General features: G+C 33.0%; 1 protein-coding gene across 7 annotated transcripts in view; it reads right to left on the bottom strand.

Annotated features, from left to right (window-relative positions):
- Positions 1–24,303, bottom strand: part of DCAF6 (DDB1 and CUL4 associated factor 6) — a 215,136-nt gene that overhangs the window by 136,037 nt on the left and 54,796 nt on the right. For 6 of the 7 annotated variants that reach the window (XM_077156886.1, XM_077156887.1, XM_077156888.1 and 3 more), the window contains exons 3-4: positions 13,280–13,372; positions 8,772–8,957 (exon numbers count right to left, since the gene is read on the bottom strand). In XM_077156886.1, the coding sequence (XP_077013001.1) occupies positions 8,772–8,957; positions 13,280–13,372 (279 nt within the window). Of the gene's footprint in view, positions 1–8,771; positions 8,958–12,109; positions 12,586–13,279; positions 13,373–24,303 lie in introns of those variants that run through there. The other variant, XM_077156891.1, reaches the window with a different exon arrangement.

Below are 24,303 nucleotides of genomic sequence, written 5' to 3'. Positions count from 1 at the left end.
AGAACATCTAGACAGAGGATCAATAAAGAAACAGAGAATTTGAATATTACAATAAATGAGCTAGACTTAACAGACATTTATAGGACATGACACTCCACAACAGCAGGATACACCTTTTTCTCAAGTGCTCATGGATCATTCTCAAAAATAGACCATATGCTGGGTCACAAAGCAAGTCTTAACAAATTTAAAAAGATTGAAATCATACACAACACCTTCTCGGATCATAAAGGAATGAAGTTGAAAATCAACAATAGGCAGAGTGCCAGAAAATTCAAAAATACGTGGAGGCTCAACAACACACTCTTAAACAACCAGTGGGTCAAGGAAGAAATTACAAAAGAAATTAGTAAATATCTTGAGGCAAATGAAAATGAAAACACAACATATCAAAACCTATGGGATGCAGCAAAGGCAGTGCTAAGAGGGAAATTTATTGCCCTAAATGCCTATATCAGAAAAGAAGAACGGGCAAAAATTTGGGAATTAACTGTCCACTTGGAAGAACTGGAGAAAGAACAGCAAACTAACCCCAAAGCAAGCAAAAGGAAAGAAATAACAAAGATTAGAGCAGAAATAAATGAAATTGAGAACATGAAAACAATAGAGAAAATCAATAAGACCAGAAGTTGGTTCTATGAGAAAATCAATAAGATTGATGGGCCCTTAGCAAGATTGACAAAAAGAAGAAGAGAGAGGATGCAAATAGATAAGATCAGAAATGGAAGAGGAGACATAACCACTGACCTCACAGAAATAAAGGAGGTAATAACAGGATACTATGAACAACTTTACGCTAATAAATACAACAATGTAGATGAAATGGACAAGTTCCTAGAAAGGCATGAACAACCAACTTTGACTCAAGAAGAAATAGATGACCTCAACAAACCAATCACAAGTAAAGAAACTGAATCAGTCATTCAAAAGCTTCCCAAAAAGAAAAGTCCAGGACCAGACGGCTTTACATATGAATTCTACTAAACATTTCAGAAAGAATTAGCACCAACCCTGCTCAAACTCTTCAAAAAAATTGAAGTGGAGAGAAAGCTACCTAATTCATTCTATGAAGCCAACATCACCCTCATACCAAAACCAGGCAAAGATATTACAAAAAAAGAAAAGTACACGCCAATCTCTCTAATGAATATAGATGCAAAAATCCTCAACAAAATTCTAGCTAATCGAATCCAGCAACACATTAAAAGAATTATACATCACAAGCAAGTAGGATTCATCCCAGGTATGCAAGGATGGTTCAACATAAGAAAATCAATTAATGTAATGCAACATATCAACAAATCAAAGCAGAAAAATCACATGATCATCTCAATTGATGCAGAGAAGGCATTTGACAAGATTCAACATCCTTTCCTGTTGAAAACACTTCAAAGGATAGGAATACAAGGGAACCTCCTTAAAATGATAGAGAGAATATATGAAAAACCCACAGCTAATATCATCCTCAATGGGGAAAAATTGAAAACTTTCCCCCTAAGATCAGGAACAAGACAAGGATGTCCATTATCACCACTGTTATTCAACATCATGTTGGAGGTTCTACCCAGAGCAATTAGACAAGAAAAAGAAATACAAGGCATCAAAATTGGAAAGGAAGAAGTAAAACTATCACTGTTTGCAGATGATATGATACCATATGGTGAAAACCCTGAAAAATCCACAGCAAAACTACTAGAGCTAATAAATGAGTACAGCAAAGTAGCAGGTTACAAGATCAACATTCAAAAATCTGTAGTATTTTCTATACACTAGCAATGAACAAGCTGAGGGGGAAATCAAGAAATCAATTCCATTTACAATTGCAACTAAAAGAATAAAATACTTAGGAATAAATTTAACTAAAGAGACAAAAGACCTATACAAAGAAAACTACAAAGAAACTGTTAAAAGAAATCACAAAAGACCTAAATAGATGGAAGGGCATACCATGTTCATGGACTGGAAGACTAAATATAGTTAAGATGTCAATCCTACCTAAATTGATTTACAGATTCAATGCAATACCAATCAAAATCCCAACAACTTATTTTTCAGAATTAGAAAAACCAATAAGCAAATTTATCTGGAAGGGCAGGGTGCCCCAAATCGCTAAAAGTATCTTAAGGTACAAAAACCAAGCTGGAGGTCTCACGCTGCCTGACTTTAAGGCATGTTTAAGCCACAGTGGTCAAAACAGCATGGTACTGGCATAAAGATAGATATATCGACCAATGGAATCGAATAGAGTGCTCAGATATAGACCCTCTCATCTATGGACATTTGATCTTTGATAAGGCAGTCAAGCCAACTCACCTGGGACAGAACAGTCTCTTCAATAAATGGTGCCTAGAGTACTGGATATCCATATGCAAAAGAATGAAAGAGGACCCGTATCTCACACCCTATACAAAAGTTAACTGAAAATCGATCAAAGATCTAAACATTAGGTCTAAGACTGTAAAACAGTGAGAGGAAAATTAAGGGAGATATCTTATGAATCTTACAATTGGAGGCGGTTTTATGGACCTTAAACCTAAAGCAAGAACACTGAAGAAAGAAAGAAAGAAATGGGAGCTCCTCAAAATTAAACACTTTTGTGCATCAAAGAACTTCATCAAGAAAGTAGAAAGACAGCCTACACAATGGGAGACAATATTTGGAAACGACATATCAGATAAAGATCTAGTATCCAGAATTTATAAAGAGATTGTTCAACTCAACAACAAAAAGACAGCCAATCCAATTACAAAATGGGAAAAAGACTTGAACAGACACTTCTCAGAAGAGGAAATACAAATGGCCAAAAGTCACATGAAGAGATGCTCAATGTCCCTGGCCATTGGAGAAATGCAAATCAAAACTACAATGAGATATCATCTCACACCCACCAGAATGGCCATTATCAACAAAACAGAAAATGACAAGTGCTGGAGAGGATGCGGAGAAAGAGGCACACTTATCCACTGTTGGTGGGAATGTCAAATGGTGCAACCACTGTGGAAGGCAGTTTGGCGGTTCCTCAAAAAGCTGAATATAGAATTGCCATACGACCCAGCAATACCATTGCTGGGAATCTACTCAAAGGACTTAAGGGCAAAGACACAAACGGACATTTGCACACCAATGTTTATAGCAGCATTATTTACAATTGCAAAGAGATGGAAACAGCCCAAATGTCCATCAACAGAAGAATGGCTAAACAAACTGTGGTATATACATACGATGGAATATTATGCAGCTTTAAGACAGAATAAACTGATGAAGCATGTAATAACATGGATGGACCTAGAGAACATTATGCTGAGTGAGACTAGCCAAAAACTAAAACAAATACTGTATGGTCCCACTGATGTGAACCAACATTAGAGAATAAACTTGGAATATGTCATTGGTAACAGAGACCATCAGGAGATAGAAACAGGGTAAGATAATGGGTAATCGAGCTGAAGGGATGCAGACTGTGCAACAAGACTGGATACAAAAACTCAGAAATGGACAGCACATACTATCTAATTGTAATGTAATTAGGTTAAAACACTGAAGCTGTATCTGAGGTATAGTTTTTTCTTTTTTTATTTTTTTTATTTTTTTCTCTCTATTATTGTTTTATTCCTTTTTTTGTTGTTTTTCTATTTCTTTTTCTAAATTGATGCAAATGTACTAAGAAACGATGAATATGCATCTATGTGATGATATTAAGAATTACTGATTGTATATGTAGAATGCAATGATTTCTAAATGTTGTGTTAGTTAATTTTTTTAATTAATAAAAAAAAAAAAGTTAAACATAGTTACCTACTGTATGACCTCGAAATTCCACTCCTAGGTTTATATCCAGGACAACTGAAAATATATCACTACAAAAATTTGTACATAAATGTTCATAGTATCATTTTTTATCGTAGCCAAGAAAGTGGAAATAAATGATCATCAACTGATAAACAGATGAACAAAATGTGATATATCCATATATTATTCAGCTAAAAATAAATAAATAGATAAATGAAGTCCAGATCACAATATGGATGAGCCTTGAAAACATTTTGCTAAGTAAAAGAAACCAGACAAAAAAGGAAATGTATGATTCCATTTATATTAAATGTGCAGATTAGGCGAATCCATGGAGATAGGAAGCAGATTCGTTGTTGTAAAGGGCTGATAGCCAGCAAAGGAGAGACTGCTGATTGCTATAAAGTTTCTTTTTGAGCAGATGAAATAGTCTAGAATTAAATACTGGTGATAATTTACACAACTGTGACTATACAAAAAATGAATGAATTGTACAACTTAAAAGGGCAAGTCTGGGTGATACGTGAATTTTAGCACAGCAAAAAACAAATAACATTTTTTTGAAGGTATATGTATAGTCCTATTAAAAGGCAGACTGGCGAAATGAATAAAATAGATGATTCAACTATATACTGTTTATAAAAGATACTTTAAATTCAAAGAAACAAATACACTAAAAGTAAAAGGATGGAAAAATGATATAACCCGAATACAAGAATCACAAACACAACTATACCAAGAAATATCATTCTCAAATTGCTAAAACCAGTTATAAAGATAAGAACAGTACAAGACTACTTGCAGAAACAAAGCAAACCAGAAGACAGTGGATAACAACTATAAAGAGGTAAAAGGCAAAAAAAAAAAAAAAAAAAAAAATCTAGAATTCTAAACCCAGCAGAAATATCTTTCCAAAATAAAAATGAAATAGCCAATTTTGAGACATACTAAAACTGAAAGGCTTCTTCGCTACCACAGGGGACAGCAAGCAATAACCCTCAGGTCAAATAAGATTCACTACCTATTTTTCTAGATAAGATTTTATTGGAACAGAGCCACACCCACACATTTACATACTGCCTAGAGTTGCTTTCCTAAAGCAATGGCAGATTTGCATAACTACAATGCAAAAAATACAGTAAGCAAAATCTAAACTATCTGACCATTGATAGTGTAATTTTACAGATCCTTACGTGAGCAGACTAGCAAAATGAAATATTAAAAGAAATCCTTGGGCCATAGTGGCTCAGCAGGCAGAGTTCTTGCCTGCCATGCTGAGACCCAGGTTCAATTCTAGGTGCCTACCCATGCAAAGAAAGAAATCCTGTACACAGAAGGAAAATGATAACAGACAGTAATCGGGAACTATGCAAAGGCATGACCAGCACAGGAAATAGTAAATATTTAAGTAAATTTAACAAACTTTCCTTTGTTTTAAAATCTCTTTAAAGACAACTACTAACAGCAAGAACATTAACGATGTATGTGTGGAGTCTATAACACATATAGAAATAAAATAAATGAATAAATAACCTAAATGCTGAGAAATGGAAAATGGATAATGTTTTAAGTTTTTTATACTGTATTTGAAGTACAGTATTACCTAAACCATGATAAAGTTTAAGATGTATACTATTTCCTCTAAAGCAGACAGTAAAAAGAAGTGCACTTAATAAATCAAGTCAATAAAATTGAATAACAAAAATATTTATTCTTTAAAAAAAAAAAAGAAGACCAAGAAGAAAAAGGAAACAAAAAACAAAGGAACAAATGGGAAATAAAATACAAGAAATGCAAGATGGAAGACTTAAATCCAAATACCTATACACCAATAACCATATTACATTTAATTGATATAAATACCCCAATCAAAAGGCAGTCACTATCCAACTGGATAAAAAGTCAATCTATCTATAAACTGCCTACTGAAAAAACAATTTTAAATATAAAGATACAGACAAGCTAAAAGTAAAAGGGGAAAGAAAGATATACCACAATAACTCTACCTACAGTAAGGCAAAATCGGCTATATAAAGAGCAGCAAATTTACAGGCCAAGAATAGGGATACTGAGGATCATTTCATAATGATAAATGGTCAAAACATGATTAGAAACATTAAAGTCCTAAATGTTTATACATTTAATAACAGACATTCAAAATGCATGAAGTGAAAACTGGAAGAAGTAAAAAGATAAACAATCCAAAAATATAATCCAAAAAGTCAACATACCTTTGTCAATAACCGATAGAACAAAACAGAAAATCATTAAGAACACAGATTTGAACACTGCTATCTTCCATGTTAACAAAACTGATCTTTACAGAACACTCTACAGAGAAGAATACACATTCTTCTAAAGTGAGTAAGGAACGTGTACCAATAAACACTTTATTCTGAGCCATAAAACTAATGTCAATATATTAAAAAGGATCAAATCATGCAAAGAATAAAGTAGGAGGTCTCACACTACAGTGGTACAAACAACATGGTACTGGCATAAAGATAGATTTACTGACCAACAGAATCGAATTAGTGTTCAGAAATAAACTAGTTCATCTATGGACAATTGATATGGTAAGGTGGTCAAGCCAACCCACCTAGGACAGAGAAGCTTCTTCAATAAACAGTGTTTGGAGGACTGGATATACACATGCATAAGAATGAAAGAGGACCCGTAACTCAAACTCTATACAAAAATTAATACAAAATGGATCAGAGATCTAAACATTAGAGGTAAGATCATAAAACTTTTAGAAGAAAATGTAGATAAATATCTTTATCCAAATACCTATACAAATAGGTATTTGTACAGACATGACTGTATGTGTGTGAAGATTTCTCAATAAAAATATTTTAAAAACAAAAAAACAAGTATTGCTGAGAAACTGGAATATCATGCATTACCAGTGAGAATATAAAATAGCACAGCTGCTCTGGAAAAGAGTTTGGTGGTTCCTCAAATAGTTAAACATGGAATTATCCCATGACCCAGCAATCCCACTGCTAGATGTATACTCCAAAGAACAGGACACATGGATTCAGACATATACCTGTACATTAATGTTCATAGCAGCATTAGTCACACTAACCAAAACCAAGTGTCCATCAATTCATCACTGGATAAAAAAAATGTGATGTATGTATACAACTACTTGACCATAAAACAAACAGAGATCTGTTACATACAACATGGGTGAACCATGAATACATTATGCTGGATGAAATAAGCCAGACACAAAAAGACAAATATTACATGATTCTACTTATATGATATTTCTAGCATAAACCAAATTCATAGAGACAGAAAGTAGATTAGAGGTTATCTGGAGCTGAGAAAGAATGGAGAGTTACTGCTTAAAAGATACAGAGTTTCTGTTTGAAGTGATAAAAAAAGGTTTTTTAATGGATGGTAGTGATAGTAGCACAACACTCTAAACATAGTTATGCAACTGAAATGGACACTTGAAACTAGCAAATTCTATTATACATACATTTACATATATATGTATATATCAAAAAGAAAATGCATTTTCTGAAAAAGAAAGAACTAGGTCAATAGACTTTCACTAAAGAAACTCATAAAAGAATGCAATTTAGGCACAAAATGACCACTGATGGAAAATCTCAGATATAAAAAGGAAGGATAAGCCAAAAGTATTTGTAAATATGTAGGTAAATCTAAATAAACACTGAACTTATTCATGAGGGAAACTAAGATATAAGTAAATTCTGAATGATAAGATCATATAAAATTTGAAAAGGTATAAAAAGAATTATAATATTTTTAGATTCTTTATTCAGGAAAATGGCAAAGGTAAACTTTAGACTGTTACAAAGTCATGTTAAAATTATTATAAAAGCAAGTGACAGAAACAAAAAGGGCAAAAATACAATCTCTTCAAGCAATTCAATAAGTGAACAAAAAAGGGATGGGAATAAAGGAAGCTCAAAACAAACAGAAAATACATATTAAAACTACTATAAATAGATCCAAATAGTGAATCAGTGTTCACAATAAATACAAATTGGCTGAAATTTCAAATTAAAAGTTAAAATTGTGAGAATGAATAAGACAACAAAATCTAGCTATATGCTATTTACATGAGTACACATAGAATCATTAGGATAAGAATTGAAATTCAAAAGACGGAAAAGACAGACCAGGTTACACAAGCAATGGGAAACCACTGAATAATTTTATGTAAAGGAAGAACATGAAAAGATTTTGAAAGAGCACTCTATTAGTGTGAGCAAATTTTCTAAAACAAGTAAAGCATAATAATTGAATCCTAAATTTATTTTACCTCATTCAATTCAACTCAGGAGTGGAGCTTATTAATATATAGTGGAAATCTGATTATCTTGTCTGGTGTACTAGTGTTCCTTTTGACATGTGAATATTATAAGCATGCCAGCACAGACAATGCAAGCCAGTGATAAAAAAAAGCTTAAGAGGTCAGAGAGAGCTATGAAGAACAATAACAGAGGCATCTTTTCAGATTGATATGTTTTCTTAGGGGATCTTAATCAGTGGATAAAACAATTACAAAACCACCTAACAATACTACAGCAGCTCACTTCTTGTTTCTTAACTTTAACCACAAGCCTATCAAAATTATTTTCTCGAACAGGCCACAGTGGCTCAGGGTGGGCTACACTGGCTCAGCAGGCAGAATTCTTGTCTGCCATACCGGAGAACTGGGTTTGATTTCCAGTGCCTGCCCATGCAAAATTAAAAAAAATTATCTTCTCAAATGCTTCATTGAAATCTAGATGTAGTGCTTTAATTATTTCCTTGCACATATATGAATGAATGTATATGTACAGATGGACACACATGTATACACATATATAAAACACATATACAGTTATATACATACATACATACATATCCACTTATATATAAATGTTGTGTGGATGTGTATATATATTATATATATGTGTATATATAATATATATATAATCATAATAGTACTGTACCTCATAAGTAGTTCCATAATGGCAGGTAAACTGGCATTGTCTGTTGGTTTCTGCATCTTGCTCAACATTGGTATAAAATATTACTCCATCTCCAGAGCAGGATATAATTTGCTTATCATTTGTACATGGTAAGAACTTTGCACTAAATATATTTGCTCGGTGCCCTGAACGAATTGTTGTCAAAACCTAAAATATACAGAGAAAGCAGTTCTTGGTAATACATTTCCTGGAAAAAAACATTCATATTTAATATAATCATAGCCAATGATACTTCTTATTAACATTCTCATCTCAATAAAAGATTACCATTTAATTCTAAAATATTATATTTTTTAAAAAGAGAATCAGGATCTCACATATTTTCAATCTGTTCCATCTAAGATATATTAAAAAAAAAAAAAAAAGAGTAACATCAACAGGAATAGAGCCATGAAAATCAAATATACATTTGGCATATTTCACTCTTTAAAAAATTTCAGTAAATAAAAAAGGACTAATTTGACTGACTTTTGACATTCACTGGCTACTAGATGATTGTTTAAGTTATTCCCTGTAAGGATGAAGAAAAAAAATAAACAATTTAAATGACTCATAAACAAAGTAATGAAATGGTATATATGAGGATTAAGCTAAAGTCCCAACTTCCATTTCCTTAATTATATTTACAAAACCAAAATTCTGTGAGAGAAATAAAGTTTAAAGTTTATATTCTAATATTTGCAACATATATCACATAAAAAAGGCTAATTCTCCTAATATATAAAGAATGCTTAAAAAATCAAGAAGAAAAAAAACACTAAATCCTGATAGAAAAAACTAAGCAAAAGAGCCAAACAGCCTACAAACAGACACACAAATGGCCCTTAGAAATGTGAATAGTCAACTTCATCCCTAAGGGAAATACAAATCACAACTATATTGAGACATATTTTCTACTCATCAGATTGACAAAAGTTCGAATCTTGATAACACACGCTATAAGCAAACATATAGAGAAACTAGCATTTAAACATTCTGCTGGGAGTGCTAAGTGGTACAATGTCAGTAGAGGACAATTTAGCAGTATCTCACAAAATTATAGATATGTTTATCTTTCAAACAAGCAATCCCATTTTTTAAGAACCTACCCTGGAGACATACCCCAGCAATACAAAAATACATGCACAAGATTATTCATTGAATTATAATTTATAATAACAAATGTTGTAAATAATTTAATGCCCAATCATAAGAACCTGGTTGACGATATTATGATACCTACCCGACAATGGATATGTAATGGATTACCAAGGGAGCCTGGAACAACACCTGTTGTACTTAAAATAAAGTGTCCAAAGAAAAATGAGGTTATGTTAAAATACAGACACAGGTTGGCTTACCTGGGAGAATTTGAGCACCAAAAAGAGTATTATAATACACTGAATAAAAACAAAAATCCATAAACCCATAGCACTTAAAAAAAAAAAAAGATGGTGGGGATAAGGAAAATCCTCTTATTTATAGAAGAATGCACATAAATAAATGTAGGAAAGATGACAAAATCAGAAAATCACAATTTCATAACCACATTTTAACTGATTTGTGTAAGAACCAGCAATGACTGCTAAAACCAAAAACTGAAATGTGATTAGGAAACAGAATATCCAGTCTCAAAATCTACTGCCAAAGTTAGCTTACTTAATTAGAAAGAAGAAAAGCAGAAAAACAAGAGAGGGATGAAACTTGCCATCCTAATAAAGACGCGAACTAACAAATGTACCACAATGTCACCTGTACAAAATTCTTTCTAAAAGCAATTAATCAAAACCTACTTCTGAAGGAACAATCAGAAAAATCTGAGAGATATTCTATTAAAAACTTGCATTAGACTCTTAAAAAATGTCAAATGACATGAAGACCAAAAACTTGGGGAACTATTTTAAAGGACACAAAACAAGTATATGCAATGTATAGTTGCTGGATTGGAGCCAGGTTGAACAGGGATGGCATTTTTAAAGGAATTGTTCAGACAGACATATGCATATTGGATAATGATATGTTCAGGGCATGGTAATTACACTGTAGTTGTTTAATTTTCTTGTTCTTTGGAGATAGATGTGATAACATTTACGGATGAGAAGGGGGACAGGAAGTGGAGGGAGGGGAAGTGAGAAGTGATACCTCCCCTACTTATCACCAAAGCTTTTAAAAAACATCCTTTTATGGATGCTCGGTGGGGTTTTTTTTGCAACTTATCAAGTTGTAAAATTTTCAAAGCTAGGAAGATTTCATATTTCAACTTTTATCAATTGCCATCAAAGTCATTTCCCCTTGTTCAATTCAGCTCAACATACAACTGAAATATGGTAACTCTTCAATTTTTTAGAAGAGCTTGAGCAGGACAGGTGTTACTTCTTAGAATTTTTTGTGGAATTCATAAATGAAACTGTCTGCTCCTGGACTTGACTTTGTTGGAAGGTCTATTTCTCTCTTCAAATCTGTCAACGTTTGCTGGATATATTTTGGGTCTCTGCTGTTAGGGGCATACATGTTTATAATATTATATCTTCTTGATAAATTGACCACTTTACTGATACAAATATAATTTACCAATATAAATAGGTAGACCTATTCTTCATCCCTTTTAAAGGTTTGTGACAAAGTCTATTTTATCTTATATTACTATGCCACTCCAGCTCTCTTTTGGTAACTGCTTGCATGAAATTTTTTTTTCCACCTTTTCACTTTTAGTTTACTTTTGCTTTTGAATATTAGGTGAGTACCCTGTCAACAGCATGTAGTTATGTCATACTTTTGTACCCATTCTCCCCGAAATCTCTTCCTTCTGGCTGTAGAGTTATGCCATTTACTTTCTAAAGAAACTACTGATAATGTAAGACATTATTCTGCCATTTTGCTATCTGGTTTTGTAAATCTTACACCTTTTTTTGTCCCTCAATTCTTCCATTACTGCCTACTTTCATATTCATTTCATTTTTTATAGTAAACCATTTCAGACTCTTTTCAGTTCCTTCTCTATATATTTTTCAGATGTTCTCTTTGTGATTACCACAGTGTTCAAATTTAACATTCTAAATGTGTAACAGTCTTGTTTGATTTAATAAGCAACTGAACTGTAACAACCTTCACAAACTATGTTCCAATATCTCTCCAAGCCATCAGCTTTGTGTTGTTCTCATCATGAAAATTTTATTTTCATATACTGTATGTAAAAAAACATAAAGTTATCATTACTTTCTATGCATCTGCATTTCAGATCCTCTAAGAAGCAAAAGGTGAACTTAAACATGAAGAATACATACAATAATACTAGAGTTTATAATTATCTACAAAATTACCTCTACTGAAGATCTTTACTTCTTTATGTTGCTTCAATCTAATGTCTAGTGCTTTTGCCTTTCAACCTGAAGAGCTCCTTCTATCTTTGTAGAGGAGGTCTATGGTGAAAACTCCCTTAGCTTTGTTCATCCAAGAGTGTCTTAATTTCTCCCTCATTGTTGAAAGACAGTTCACCAGATATATAATTCTTTGTTAGTAATTATTTTCTTTCAGCACTTTAAATATTTGGCCCCATTTTCTTCTTATCTCTATGGTTTCTGATGAAAAGTTGGAACTTTTCAGAATAAATATACTGGCCCAGTGGATGGTCTCTTAGGCTCTATTCATTTTTCTTTTCATTCTTTAATGTTTCTGCATCACAGACTGAATAATTTCATTTGTTCTATCTTTGAGTTTACTGACTCCTCTGCCAGTTCCAATCTGCTACTGCACCCTTGTTGACTTTGTGGCAAACAGCAATATGTGGCATTTTCATTTCTTTATAAAAGATATTTAGAAAATGTAATTTAATATTACAAATAAAATACTTGAACAACAACAAAAAAATGATATGACAGGTAAGATCTCATTCTTGGTGGTATAGTAAGATTATTATGTTTTCACTAAATATCATCAATTTTTCAAATAGTAAAAAAATGTATCTTTTCCAAACACCTTTAAAATTCCTTCTAAATGTTTAAAGTTGAAATAATTGAACACAAGTGCTTATAAAATGAAGTTGTTAAATCCTGCACATGTCAAAAAAAAAAAACAAGTTGTTAAACAGAGAATACAATGATATACAGGTTTCAACAAGGCTAACCAAGATTTAACATTTCTTCTGAAAAAACCAGCAATCAAATAAAAGTTAAGTAATGTGTGCCATGATTCTGGCTTGAAAATTTATATCTGAAAGTCCTCTTAGATACCTAAGTAAACATCTAATTTGGAGAAACCTCTACTAAATAACAGAGTATATATATATATACACACACATACACATACAATATACACATTTATATACATACTTGCTTTTGTCCAAAACTCAAAAAGTACATGTAATAACTCATCAATTATTCAAATTACTCAATGAACAAAATAAAGATATGCTATAACAAATATCCATTTCACAACTATTAAAATTTTCTTGGTTTCTAGCTTAACGTTTTCCTCAATAAAACCCACTTTACCTTTCTGCTGTAAGGATTGCTAATTACTAACTTGGTGTCATCTGAACCAGATAAAATGTACTCTCCAGTGTCATTCCAACAGATTGTATTAACCTAAAAAAAAAAAGCAGAAAAAAATATGAGTAAAACAGACATAAAGTGATTGTGAAAAACTTGTGTCTGATGCTCCTTTTACCTAAGATATTGACAGATGAGTAAAAAATATAGATTAAAAATAAATAATAGGGGGAACAATGAAAGGGAGTGGTATGGGGTATAGAAAAAAATAGGGGGAACAAAGGTTAAACTCTACTGAGTAGATGGAAATACTATTGGTCAATGAGAGGGAGAGGTAAGAGATATGGTATGTAAGTTTTTCTTTTTTCTTTTTATTTCTTTTTCTGGAGTGATGCAAATGTTCTAAAAAATGATCATGGTGATGAATACACTACTACATGATATTGTGAGCCACTGATTGTACACCATACATGGAAAGCTTGTATGTTAAGAATGTCATGTTTGTATGCTGTTTCAGTTTGATAATACAAAATAAATTGAATTAAAAAAAAGACAGAGCAAAATATGCCATTTTCTATTACCTCATGGTTCAAATTTTATATCACTAATGAAGTTATGTGTTTGATAACAAGTATTTACCATTTAATTTATACAAAAACACCTAACTGCCTTTAGCAAAGATGATGTTCTGAGATTTCAAAAGGGAAAGCCTGAGTATTTGATATATTTAAGAATTACTGCTTAGATTTACTTTTGTTAATTATCTATTTTATATCAGAGAAATAAAAATTATCTATTTTATATCAGAGAAATAAAAACTGATCGCCAAAAATGAAGCAGAAAACCAAAGTACAGAGTTACACATGCAAGACTAATAATACTGACATATAGATAGACATACAGATCAATGATATCAAATTGAAAGTCCACAAACAAACCTTAACATTTATAGTAGTGATTTCTGACAAGGGGCCAAAATCATTCAATGTAAGAAAAAGCTTCTATTCAAAAAAAATGTTGCTGAGAAAATTGCATATTCATGTACAAAGAAAAGTGGACCCTTATCTCATATCAGATATACAAATAAACTCAAAATACTTAAATGATCTGAATAGTAGTTGAAAACCATGAATTATTTTTAGAAGAAAACACAGGAACAAATCTTCAGGACTTTGGATTTGGAATGGATTCTTAGAAATGGCACCAAAACACAGGCAACAAAAGAAAAATTAGATAAATAGGACTTCATACAAATTAAAAACTTTTGCAAATGACATCATCTAGACAGGGAAGACAACCTAAAAAAGGGAGACAATAGCTGCAAATCATATTTGAGTTTATAAAAACAATGCTTCCAATTAAGTAAAAAAGACAATCTAATTTTTAAAAACTGCTAAAGAACCTGAGTCCATATTTCTCCAAAGAAAGACAAATAGCGAACAACCACATGAAAAAGTGATCAAAGCCATTAGTCATTAGGGAAATGCAAATTAAAACCACAATGAGATACACTCATACCAACTAAGATTGCTATATTAGGGGGAAAATGCAGAAAATAAAAAGTGTTAATGAAGATGTTAAGAAGTTGGACACTTATACATATAATGATAGACTGCTGTAAATATAAAATGGTTTGGCTGCTGTGGAAACAATGTGGTGGGTCCTAGAAAAGTTCAACCTGCAGAGGAGTCTGGGCCTGGCACCCTGGAACCAACAATGCCTACCTGACCAAAAGAGGGAAAAGTAATGGAACAAAATAAGGTATCAGTGGCTAAGAGATACCAAATAGAGTCTAGAGGCTATTCTGGAGGTTACTTTTATGTAAATTTCACTACTTGCCATGGTATGCCATGCCCCAACCAACAGTATTCCTGTAAACCCTAAAGAATACCCAGGGCTCTACCTGAGACCCTCTCTAAGAACATCAACCAGTTGCATCCCCCATTCCATAAAGCCAACACTCCTTTTCAACATGAAGAAGTCAGAATGGTCAATGCCCCAATATCCCTAAATACTGGGAAGAGGATCAAAGGAGGAGGAGTTGGAATAGAGAAGATAAGATTTAACAAATGAATATGACTCCTGAATCATTGTATTGATATTTCTTTTTAGTCTCCAGTCTTCTAACTTAGTTAGAAATATCTAAAACCGTGAACTGTAACCCATACCATATGTGGTAATTAGGTTCAGGTTTCAACTTGGTCAGATGATGGTACCCAAATGTTCTGTTGCTGTGGACTTAAATCATCAGCACGTGAAATTCACCCATCACTAATTACATCTGCAGTTGGCTAAGGGGAGTGCCTTCTGCAATGAGTGATATTTAATTTAATTAGCTGAAGGCTTAAGAGTGCGAGGTCAGAGGTGAGCTCAAAAAAGCTCAGCACAAACCCAGACATTTGGAGATGCAGAAAGGAATCACCCTGGAAAAAGCTGTTTGAACCCCAGCCAGCAGATGCAGCCATGTTGCCTTTCCATATGACAAAGAAAACCAGAGGAAGGCCAGCTAATTTCCTCCAAAGAACTGTGAATTTTTAACTAAATAAATCCCCTTTACAAAAGTCAGTCCACTTCTGATGTATGGCATTCCAGCAGCATTAGCAAACTAAAACACCATACACTGAAATTTGTTCTATAAATACATGTTAAAGTGTACTTTGAAATTTATTCCTTTTTGTATATATATTTCACAATAAAAAAGCTTAAAAAATAAATGAATCTTTAAATACTACGCTAAATGAAATTAGCCAATTATAAAAGGCCACATAGTTTATGATTCCATTCATGTGAGCTTTATAGATCAGCCAAATCTTGAGACAGAAATTAGATTACTGTTTGCCTAAGGATGGGAGTTGGGAGCTGGGGACAGATGTGGTGACACTGCTAATGAATACAGAGTTCTTTTTGGGGGTAATAAAAATGTTTTAAAGTTGATCGTGGTAATGCTCATAAAACTCAGTGAAGATAATAAATACTGAATTGCACACTTCAAAAAAAAGTTTAACCTGGAATTACCATGTGACCCAGCAATTATATACACTTAGATATTTCCACAAAAGAAATGAAAACAGGTACTCAAATATCCGTGAACACATGCTCATTGCAGCAATATTCACAATATCTAAAAGGTGAAAACCACACAAATGTCTATCAAATGACGAATGGGTAAACACATTGCGGAATAGACATATAACAAAATAGTATTCAGAGATAAAAACACATGAAATATTGATAAATGGACAGAACTAGAAAACATTATACTAAGTAAAAAAACATAATCAGGTAAGTCCACATGTTAAATAATTCCATTTATATGAAAGAATAGGTAAATCCAGAATGAGAGAAAGTAGATTGGTGGTTGCCAGGAGCTGTGGGGAGGGAGAAAAGGGAAGTGGGTACTTAAAAGGTACAGGGTTTCCTTTTAGGGATAATATGGTTCAGAACAAGAGATGGTAGACACAAAACACTGAATTGAATGCCACTGAATTGTTCACTTTAAAGTAGTTAATTTTATGCTATATGAATTTTACCCAAAAAAAAAAAAATCTAAATCAAAATGGATCAAATACTTAAATGCAATAAAAGCTAAATTATAAAACCTTAGATGGAAACAGATGCAAATCTTTGTAATCTTGTATTAAACATCACTTTGTTAAATAGGCACTAAAAGCAGAAATAACACCACTGAGAAAATAAATTGGACTTGATCAAAATTTAAAATTTTGCTCACCAAAGGAAACTATTGGAAAAGTAAAAAAAAAAACACAGAATGGAAGAAAATGTTTGCAAGTCATATATTTGATAAGGGCCTGATGTTCAGAATACACAAAAAACTTATACAACTCAACAAAACAACAAGAAAATCAGATGACTAAATAGCAAAAAATCACAAGACAGACTTAAATACTGGAAGATATAGTCGAGTTAAAAGAACAAGTTAAAAAGTCAAAGAAGATTTTAGAATTTGGAACAACTATTCAAAGATGCTCAATCAATTCAAGGTGACTACTTAAGAGATAAAGGATATTAAGAAGACACTGAGACTAAAGAAGAATTTAAAAGTACATGTATTAGTTTGTAAGCTGTTGAAAGCAGTATACCAGAATTGGAACGACTTTTAAAGGGAATTTAATAAGTTATAGTTTGAAGCCTATAAAAATGACCAAACTAAGGCACCCAGGGAAAGATACCTTAATTCAAGGACAGCCGATGTATCTGGAACACCTCTGTCAGCTGGAAAGTCATGTGGCTAGCATCTGCCAGTCCTATATTTCTGGGTTCCATTGCTTCCAGCCTCTTTTCCTGTGGGGGTTTGTAAGTTTGCTTGTCCAGGGCTGGCTTTCATTTCTTGGCTTCTCTTGGCTCTCTCCAGGTTCAGGCTTGCTTAACATCTCACAGCACTTTTTTTCGGCTCCAAGCATCTCCAAACATCTGTGTCTCTGTTCTCCAAGTGTCAGCATCTGTGTCAACTCTGCCCAGAAGTTTCTGTCAGCTCTTTCTCTGTCAGCTCTGAGGTCTCTGTCATTTCTGAGGTATCTCCAAAATGTTTCCCCTTTTAAAGACTCTAGTAAACTATCAAGACCTACATGGGATGTGTGGAATCACATCTCCACGTAATCAAAAGGTCACACTCACAATTGGGTATGCCACATCTCCATGGATATAATCTAATCAAAAGATTCTGTCCCCACATTAGGATCAAAAGAAACAGCTGCTTCTACAAGATTGAATCAGGATTAAAACATGGCTTTTCTGGGGTACATAATACCTTCAAACCTGCACAGCACATAAAGAAAAATTAAAACTTATGGAAACAAAGACACAATAGATGACATCAAAAATACACTAGAGACACACAGCAGAAGATTTGAAGAAGCATAGAAAGGATCAGTGGAGTTATAAGAAAGAGTATCCAAATAAGAACAGAAAAAAGAACAGATGGAGAAAAGAATAGAAAATTTTAAGCAGAACCTCAGGAAAATGACGAACAACAGAAACATACACATCATGGTGTTCCAAAAACAGAAGAGAAAGGGATTAGAAAGAATATTTGAGTAAATAATAGCCAAAAATTTCCAAACCCTTATTAAAATACATAACTATGAAATTCCAAAACACCCTAATGTATTGGAAACAATATAAATCCAAATACACCCACTTCAAGGCAAAAATCAACCATACCATTAAATGCCAAAGAGAAAAAAATAACTCTGAAAGCAAAAAGAGAAAAGCAATTCACCACATTCAAGGAGAGCCAAATAAGAGTAAGTGCTGATTTCTCATGAGAAACCATGAAACAAGAAGGCAGTGGCATAGTATATTTAAGAAATCAAGAGAAAAAGTGCCAACCAAAAATTCTTTCTCCAGTGACGGTGTCCTTAAAAACAAGGGAAAGTTTAAAATATTCAAAACTAAAGAGAAGGAAAGAGAGTTCATAATCAATAGATCTTCCCTACACGAAACACTAAAGGGAATTTGCAGCTGAAAAGAAAAGGCAGGAGAGGGAGCTTGGAGAAAATTATGGAAATGAGGATCATCAACAAGGGTAACTAAAAGGATAAAATAAAGAAAAATAGTTATGACTCCCCCCCCCCAAAAAAGCCAAAGAATAAAATGGTTGAAGTAAGGACTACCTTAATAGTAATAACACTGAATGTTAATGGCTTAAACTCCCCACTTAAAAGACACAGATTGGCAGAATGGATATAAAAAATAGGATCACTCTATATGCTGGTTACAAAAGACTCATTTTAGATGCAAAGATATAAACAGATTGAAAGTGAAAAGATGGAAAAAGATATTTCACGAAAACAGTAACCAAAAAAGAGCAGGTATAGCTATACTAATATTACACAAAACAGACTTTAAATGCAAAATTGCTATAAGTGGAAAAGGAAGACATTATATATTAATAAAAGGGGTAATTCACCAAGAAGAAATAACAATCATAAATACCCATATGCCTAATCAAGGTACATCAAAGTACACAAGGCAAACACTGGCAAAACTGAAAGGAGTAATAGACATCTCTATAATAATAAAGGCAGACTTCAACACAACATTCCCATCAATATTTAAACCAGTTAACAGAGGGTCAATAAGAAATGAGAGAAGCTAAATAATATTATGTATGAACTAGACCTAGCAGACAAATACACAACACTATACCCCAAAACAGTTGGATATCCAATCTTCTCAAGTGTTCATGGAACATTCTCCAGGACATATCACATGCTGGAGCACAATACATGTCTTAATAAATTTTAAAAGACTGAAATTATATATTTAAAAAAAAACTTTCTTTGATCAAAGTGGAATAAAGTAGGAAATCAAGAATTCCAGAGAACAAGAAAATTCACAAATACATGGAGGTTAAACAACATGCTCTTAAACAATTAATGGGTCAACAGGAAATTACAAGAACAATCAGTAACTACCTTGACATGAATGAAAATGAGAACACAACTCACATCATATACAAAAATTAACTCAAAATAGAGCATACCTCTAATTGTAAGACATATAACTATACAACTTCTAGAAAAAAAATAGGCAAAAATCTTTCTGACCTTGAGTTAAACAGATTTCTTAGATATGACACTAAACGTTTGATCCATAAAGGAAAAATTAGTTTTGAACTTCTAGCTTCCTCAAATTGACCCCAGGTCTTTGAAAATCAGTGTTAAAAGAGTTAAATATTCAGAAAAATTATGTGTAACCAGTTTCTCTGGCAATGAATTTGCACTGAAAAAATATAAGAAATTCCTCAAATTGACTTCCTCAAATTGACCCCAGGTCTTTGAAAATCAATGTTAAAAGAATTAAATATTCAGAAAAATTATGTGTAAATAATATTCCTGGCAAAGAATTTGTACTGAAAATATATAACAAATTCTCAAAACTCAGTAATTAAAAAAACAAACAATCCAATGAAAAACTGGATAAAAGATTTAAATATACTTTTTCAAACAAGATATATGTGTGGCACATAATCACATGAAAAGATGCTCAACACCGTTAGTCATTAGTGAAATACAAACTACACCACACTGTGGTATCACTAAATACTGATTAAAATATCTAAAATTAAAAAGACTGATTACACCAAGTGTCCTAGTTTGCCAGAACCATATGACAAATATTACACATTGATTGGTTTAAACAACAGGAATTTACTGGCTCACAGTTTGGAGGCTAGAAGTTCAAAATCAAGATATCAGCAGGCTGTGCCATCTCCTAAGTTTGTAGTATTCTGGTGGCTTGCTGGAAATCAATCTCTGCCTCTGTCACATGACAATCTTTCTGTCTTGTCCTCTGACTACTACTGAATAACTGCATCTGAATTTCCTCTGTTTATAAGGACTTCAGTCATCTTGGATTAAGGCCCTCCCTGAATCACTTTGGTCTCATTCTAATAGTATCAAAAAAAGATTCTATTTACAAATAAGTTCACATACAAAGGACTAGCGGCTGTGACTTAAACATACAATATGGGGTCCTGATTCAATCCCAAGCACTAAGTGTTGCTGAGGACATCAAACAACTGCAATTTTTATATTCTGATGGTGAGAATGTAAAATAATACCAATACTTTGAAGGAGTTTGGCTGTTTCTTAAAACTTAACCATATACCTACCATATAACAGTCATTTGACTCCTAAGCATTCACCCAAGTAGAAGATAGCATATGTCCACACAAAGATTTGTACACAAATGTTCATAGCAACTTTATCTATAATAGACTAAGCTGGAAACAACCCAAATATCCATCAACAGGTAAAGGAATAAACACTGTATAGCCATGCAATGAATGCTTCTCAGCAATAAAAAGTACTAAACGATGGATACATTCAACAACATGAATGAATCCCCAAATAATTATGCCAAGTAAATGTGAAAGTAAAAGAAGTTAAACAAAAAAGGGTATATATAATGGAGGATTCTAGAAAATGAAAACTAACTTATAGCGATAAAAAGGAGATCAGTGGTTGTGTGGGGGTGAAGGTAGCAGGGAAGGATGAGAGATCATGAAGAAAGTTTATTTTGATTATGGTGGTGGTATCATCAATATAGACATACGGCAAAATTTATCAAATTTCCACTTTCAGATGTACAGTAAATTATTTATGTCAATTATATCTTAAGCTATTAAAAATTCCTATAAAAACTTTAAACACAAATTTAACAATAATTCAACAAAGGTAATAAACTTTTATACCATAGGAAGAAAAGGAATCGCAAAATGCTGGCATCATTCTTATTAGATACACTGGCAATTCATATAAGATCTTCAAATTACCAAGCGAAAATCATTTTCAATGCTGAATCCTATGTCCAACCAAACCATCAAACAAGAATATAGGAAAAAAGGTATTTTCAGACTTGTAAGAAATTTTACAGTCCACTCCCTTTGAGAAAAATACTTGAGAATACACTCACCCTAAAGCCTGAAAGTGAATTTTAGAATAGAAACATATAGAATCCACCCTGTAAAATTCTTGAGAATTTAAGGACAATTCATTTTAAGTAATTCTAGGAAATTTCCTGTAGGTGGAGGCTAAAGATTTAACCATAGATCCTTAGAGAAGGATATAAACCTAACATATAACACACTCTCTTTGCCTGGTCACTGAACAATTCATAAATGCCACATATGTGCTAGGCACCCTTCTTGATACCAAATTAACAAAATAAATAAATTTCTGAAGGTATTTTCTTGGTGTGTTGGGGGTGGGAGATGGCACTCCATAAAATAAATAAATACATGTGCATTTCTATGGTTGTATAATTATTATGTCAGATAGTAATAAGCACTGAAAAAAACTAAAATGAAGAAAAAGATACAGATGAGTGATGTTTAATTAGGACAATAATGGAAGACTTCTCGGACATGTAACACCGAAGAGATAAATGAAATGAGAAGGTAATCTTCACAGATATTTGGGGGAAGAATGTTCTAAGTAAAGGGCATAAAATATATAATAAAGAGGTGTACTTAGTGCATGTAAGGAATAATAAGGAGATTGTGTGAGTAGAGAACATAGTAAGGAATGAATGACAAGATCATGCATTGCCTGGTAGGCAATGATAAGGATTTTGGATTTTATGCTAAGCCTGCTGGAAACTCATTGGAGAATTTTGAGCAGGAGAGTTTTATAAACAGACACATTACTTATAAAATGACCATTTAAGAGACTACTGAATTAGTTCTGGAACAGACTATGCTAATTTGGCCTAACATAGTAGTAGTAAGATGCTGGATATATTCTGAAAAAAAATCCAAGAGAATTTGTTGATGGATTACAGGTGAGTATGAAAAGAAAGAGAAGTGTGAAGGAGACTATCATTTTTGACCTCAGCAACTGAGCAGTCCCATCTGCTGAATTAGCAAAGAAAGAGAAAGAAACAGGTTTGGGGATGAAAATCAAGAGTTCTGATTTAAAGATTGAGATGCCTAACAGACATCTAAGTAGAGAAGCTAAGTAGGAAATTGAACATAAAAGTTTAGTTCAGGGCGGGCCGCGGTGGCTCAGCGGGCAAGAGTGCTTGCCTGCCGTGCCGGAGGACCCCGGTTCGATTCCCGGCCCCAGCCCATGTAAAAAAAAAAAAACAAAACAAACAAACAAAATATAATAAAACAAGAAAATGTTTAAAAATGTTTCCCTTTCTTCCTCCCTTCCTTCCTTCTCTGTCTTTCCTTCCTTTCCTCCCTCTCTCTTTAAAAAAAAAAAAAAAAAAAAAAAAAAAAAAAAGTTTAGTTCAAGGGAAAGATCAGTTGGAGATATAAAAGTTTATATGGCCACAATAATATAAATATTCTTTATAAATTTTTTTTCCCTTTATTTTGATAATTTTAAGAAAAAACTTAAAAACTACACATAAAACATTGTTTAATTAATTTCAACTTCTACAATTAATACATAGACAAACTACCAAAAACAATTATGGTTAAAGAGCAAAGGTTAAATATAATCAACACTGGCAATATAAAAGCAAATATAGCTAACAGAGGTGTGAAAATAAAAGAAATAGTAGGAAAGTGCGAGAAAGGTTGGAAGCATTAATGTCTCCATCTTACAGAATGGGTATTCAAAAGATACCATCTACGAAGGACAGAAGGAAAAAAAGATGTTTTCTCTGCTATTTATAAAGTTAAGCTGACCACTGAAGAGACTGACAACTAACTACAACATGACTATTCAGAAAAGACTAACTCTTAAAAAGTGGGAGCTGTGTAAGTAAGTTAAGTCCTCATCTTTCAACATTTAATCAACTGACAATGTCTAAAGCTGACAAATCAATAAAGAGGAGTGTGCTGATGTAAAGCTGTTATGGACCCCAGAAAAGCCATCTCTTTTAATCCAATCTTATGGGTGCAGATTTATTGTGGGTATGATCTTTTAATTAGATTGTTTTCATGGAGATGTGAACCACCCATTCAAGGTGGCTCTTAATTAGTTTACTGGAGTCTTTAAAAGACCTCACAGAAGGAGAAACACAAACATTTGGAGATGTTTGGAGAGCTGACATAGAAAGCTACTGGAATCAGAAGTTGAAAGCAACACAACCCAGGAGCAAAGGAACAGCAGATACCGGCTATGTACCTTTCCAGTTGACAGAGAAACCCCAGACATGACTGTCCTTTCTTGAGTGAAGGTATCCTCATGTTGATGTCTTAAACTGGACATTTTTATGGCCTTAGAACTGTAAACTTGTAACTTATAAATCCCCTTTGTAAAAACCAACCCACTTTTGGTATACTGCATTCCAGCAGCTTTAGCAAACAGAAATAGATTCTGGTACCATAGAGTGGGGGGTTCCGCAATTTGCAAATACAAAAAATACTGGAACAGCTTTATAAATGAGGAAGGAGAAGGTTATGTAAGAACTGTGATATGCTTGACAGAAAAGGTCTGAATTGCCACGAACAGACTTGACAAAAAGGGGACTCTAAAGATACTTCTAATGAGGTCTTAAAAAGAAATGATGACATGTTATTGCCAACTGGAAGAAAGGCAACCCTTGTT

The sequence above is a fragment of the Tamandua tetradactyla genome, chromosome 4 (assembly GCF_023851605.1).
Source record: "Tamandua tetradactyla isolate mTamTet1 chromosome 4, mTamTet1.pri, whole genome shotgun sequence".
Taxonomy (NCBI): Eukaryota; Metazoa; Chordata; class Mammalia; order Pilosa; family Myrmecophagidae; genus Tamandua; species Tamandua tetradactyla.
Note: the sequence above shows the minus strand (reverse complement) of the source record. Positions and strands in the feature narration are given on the sequence as shown.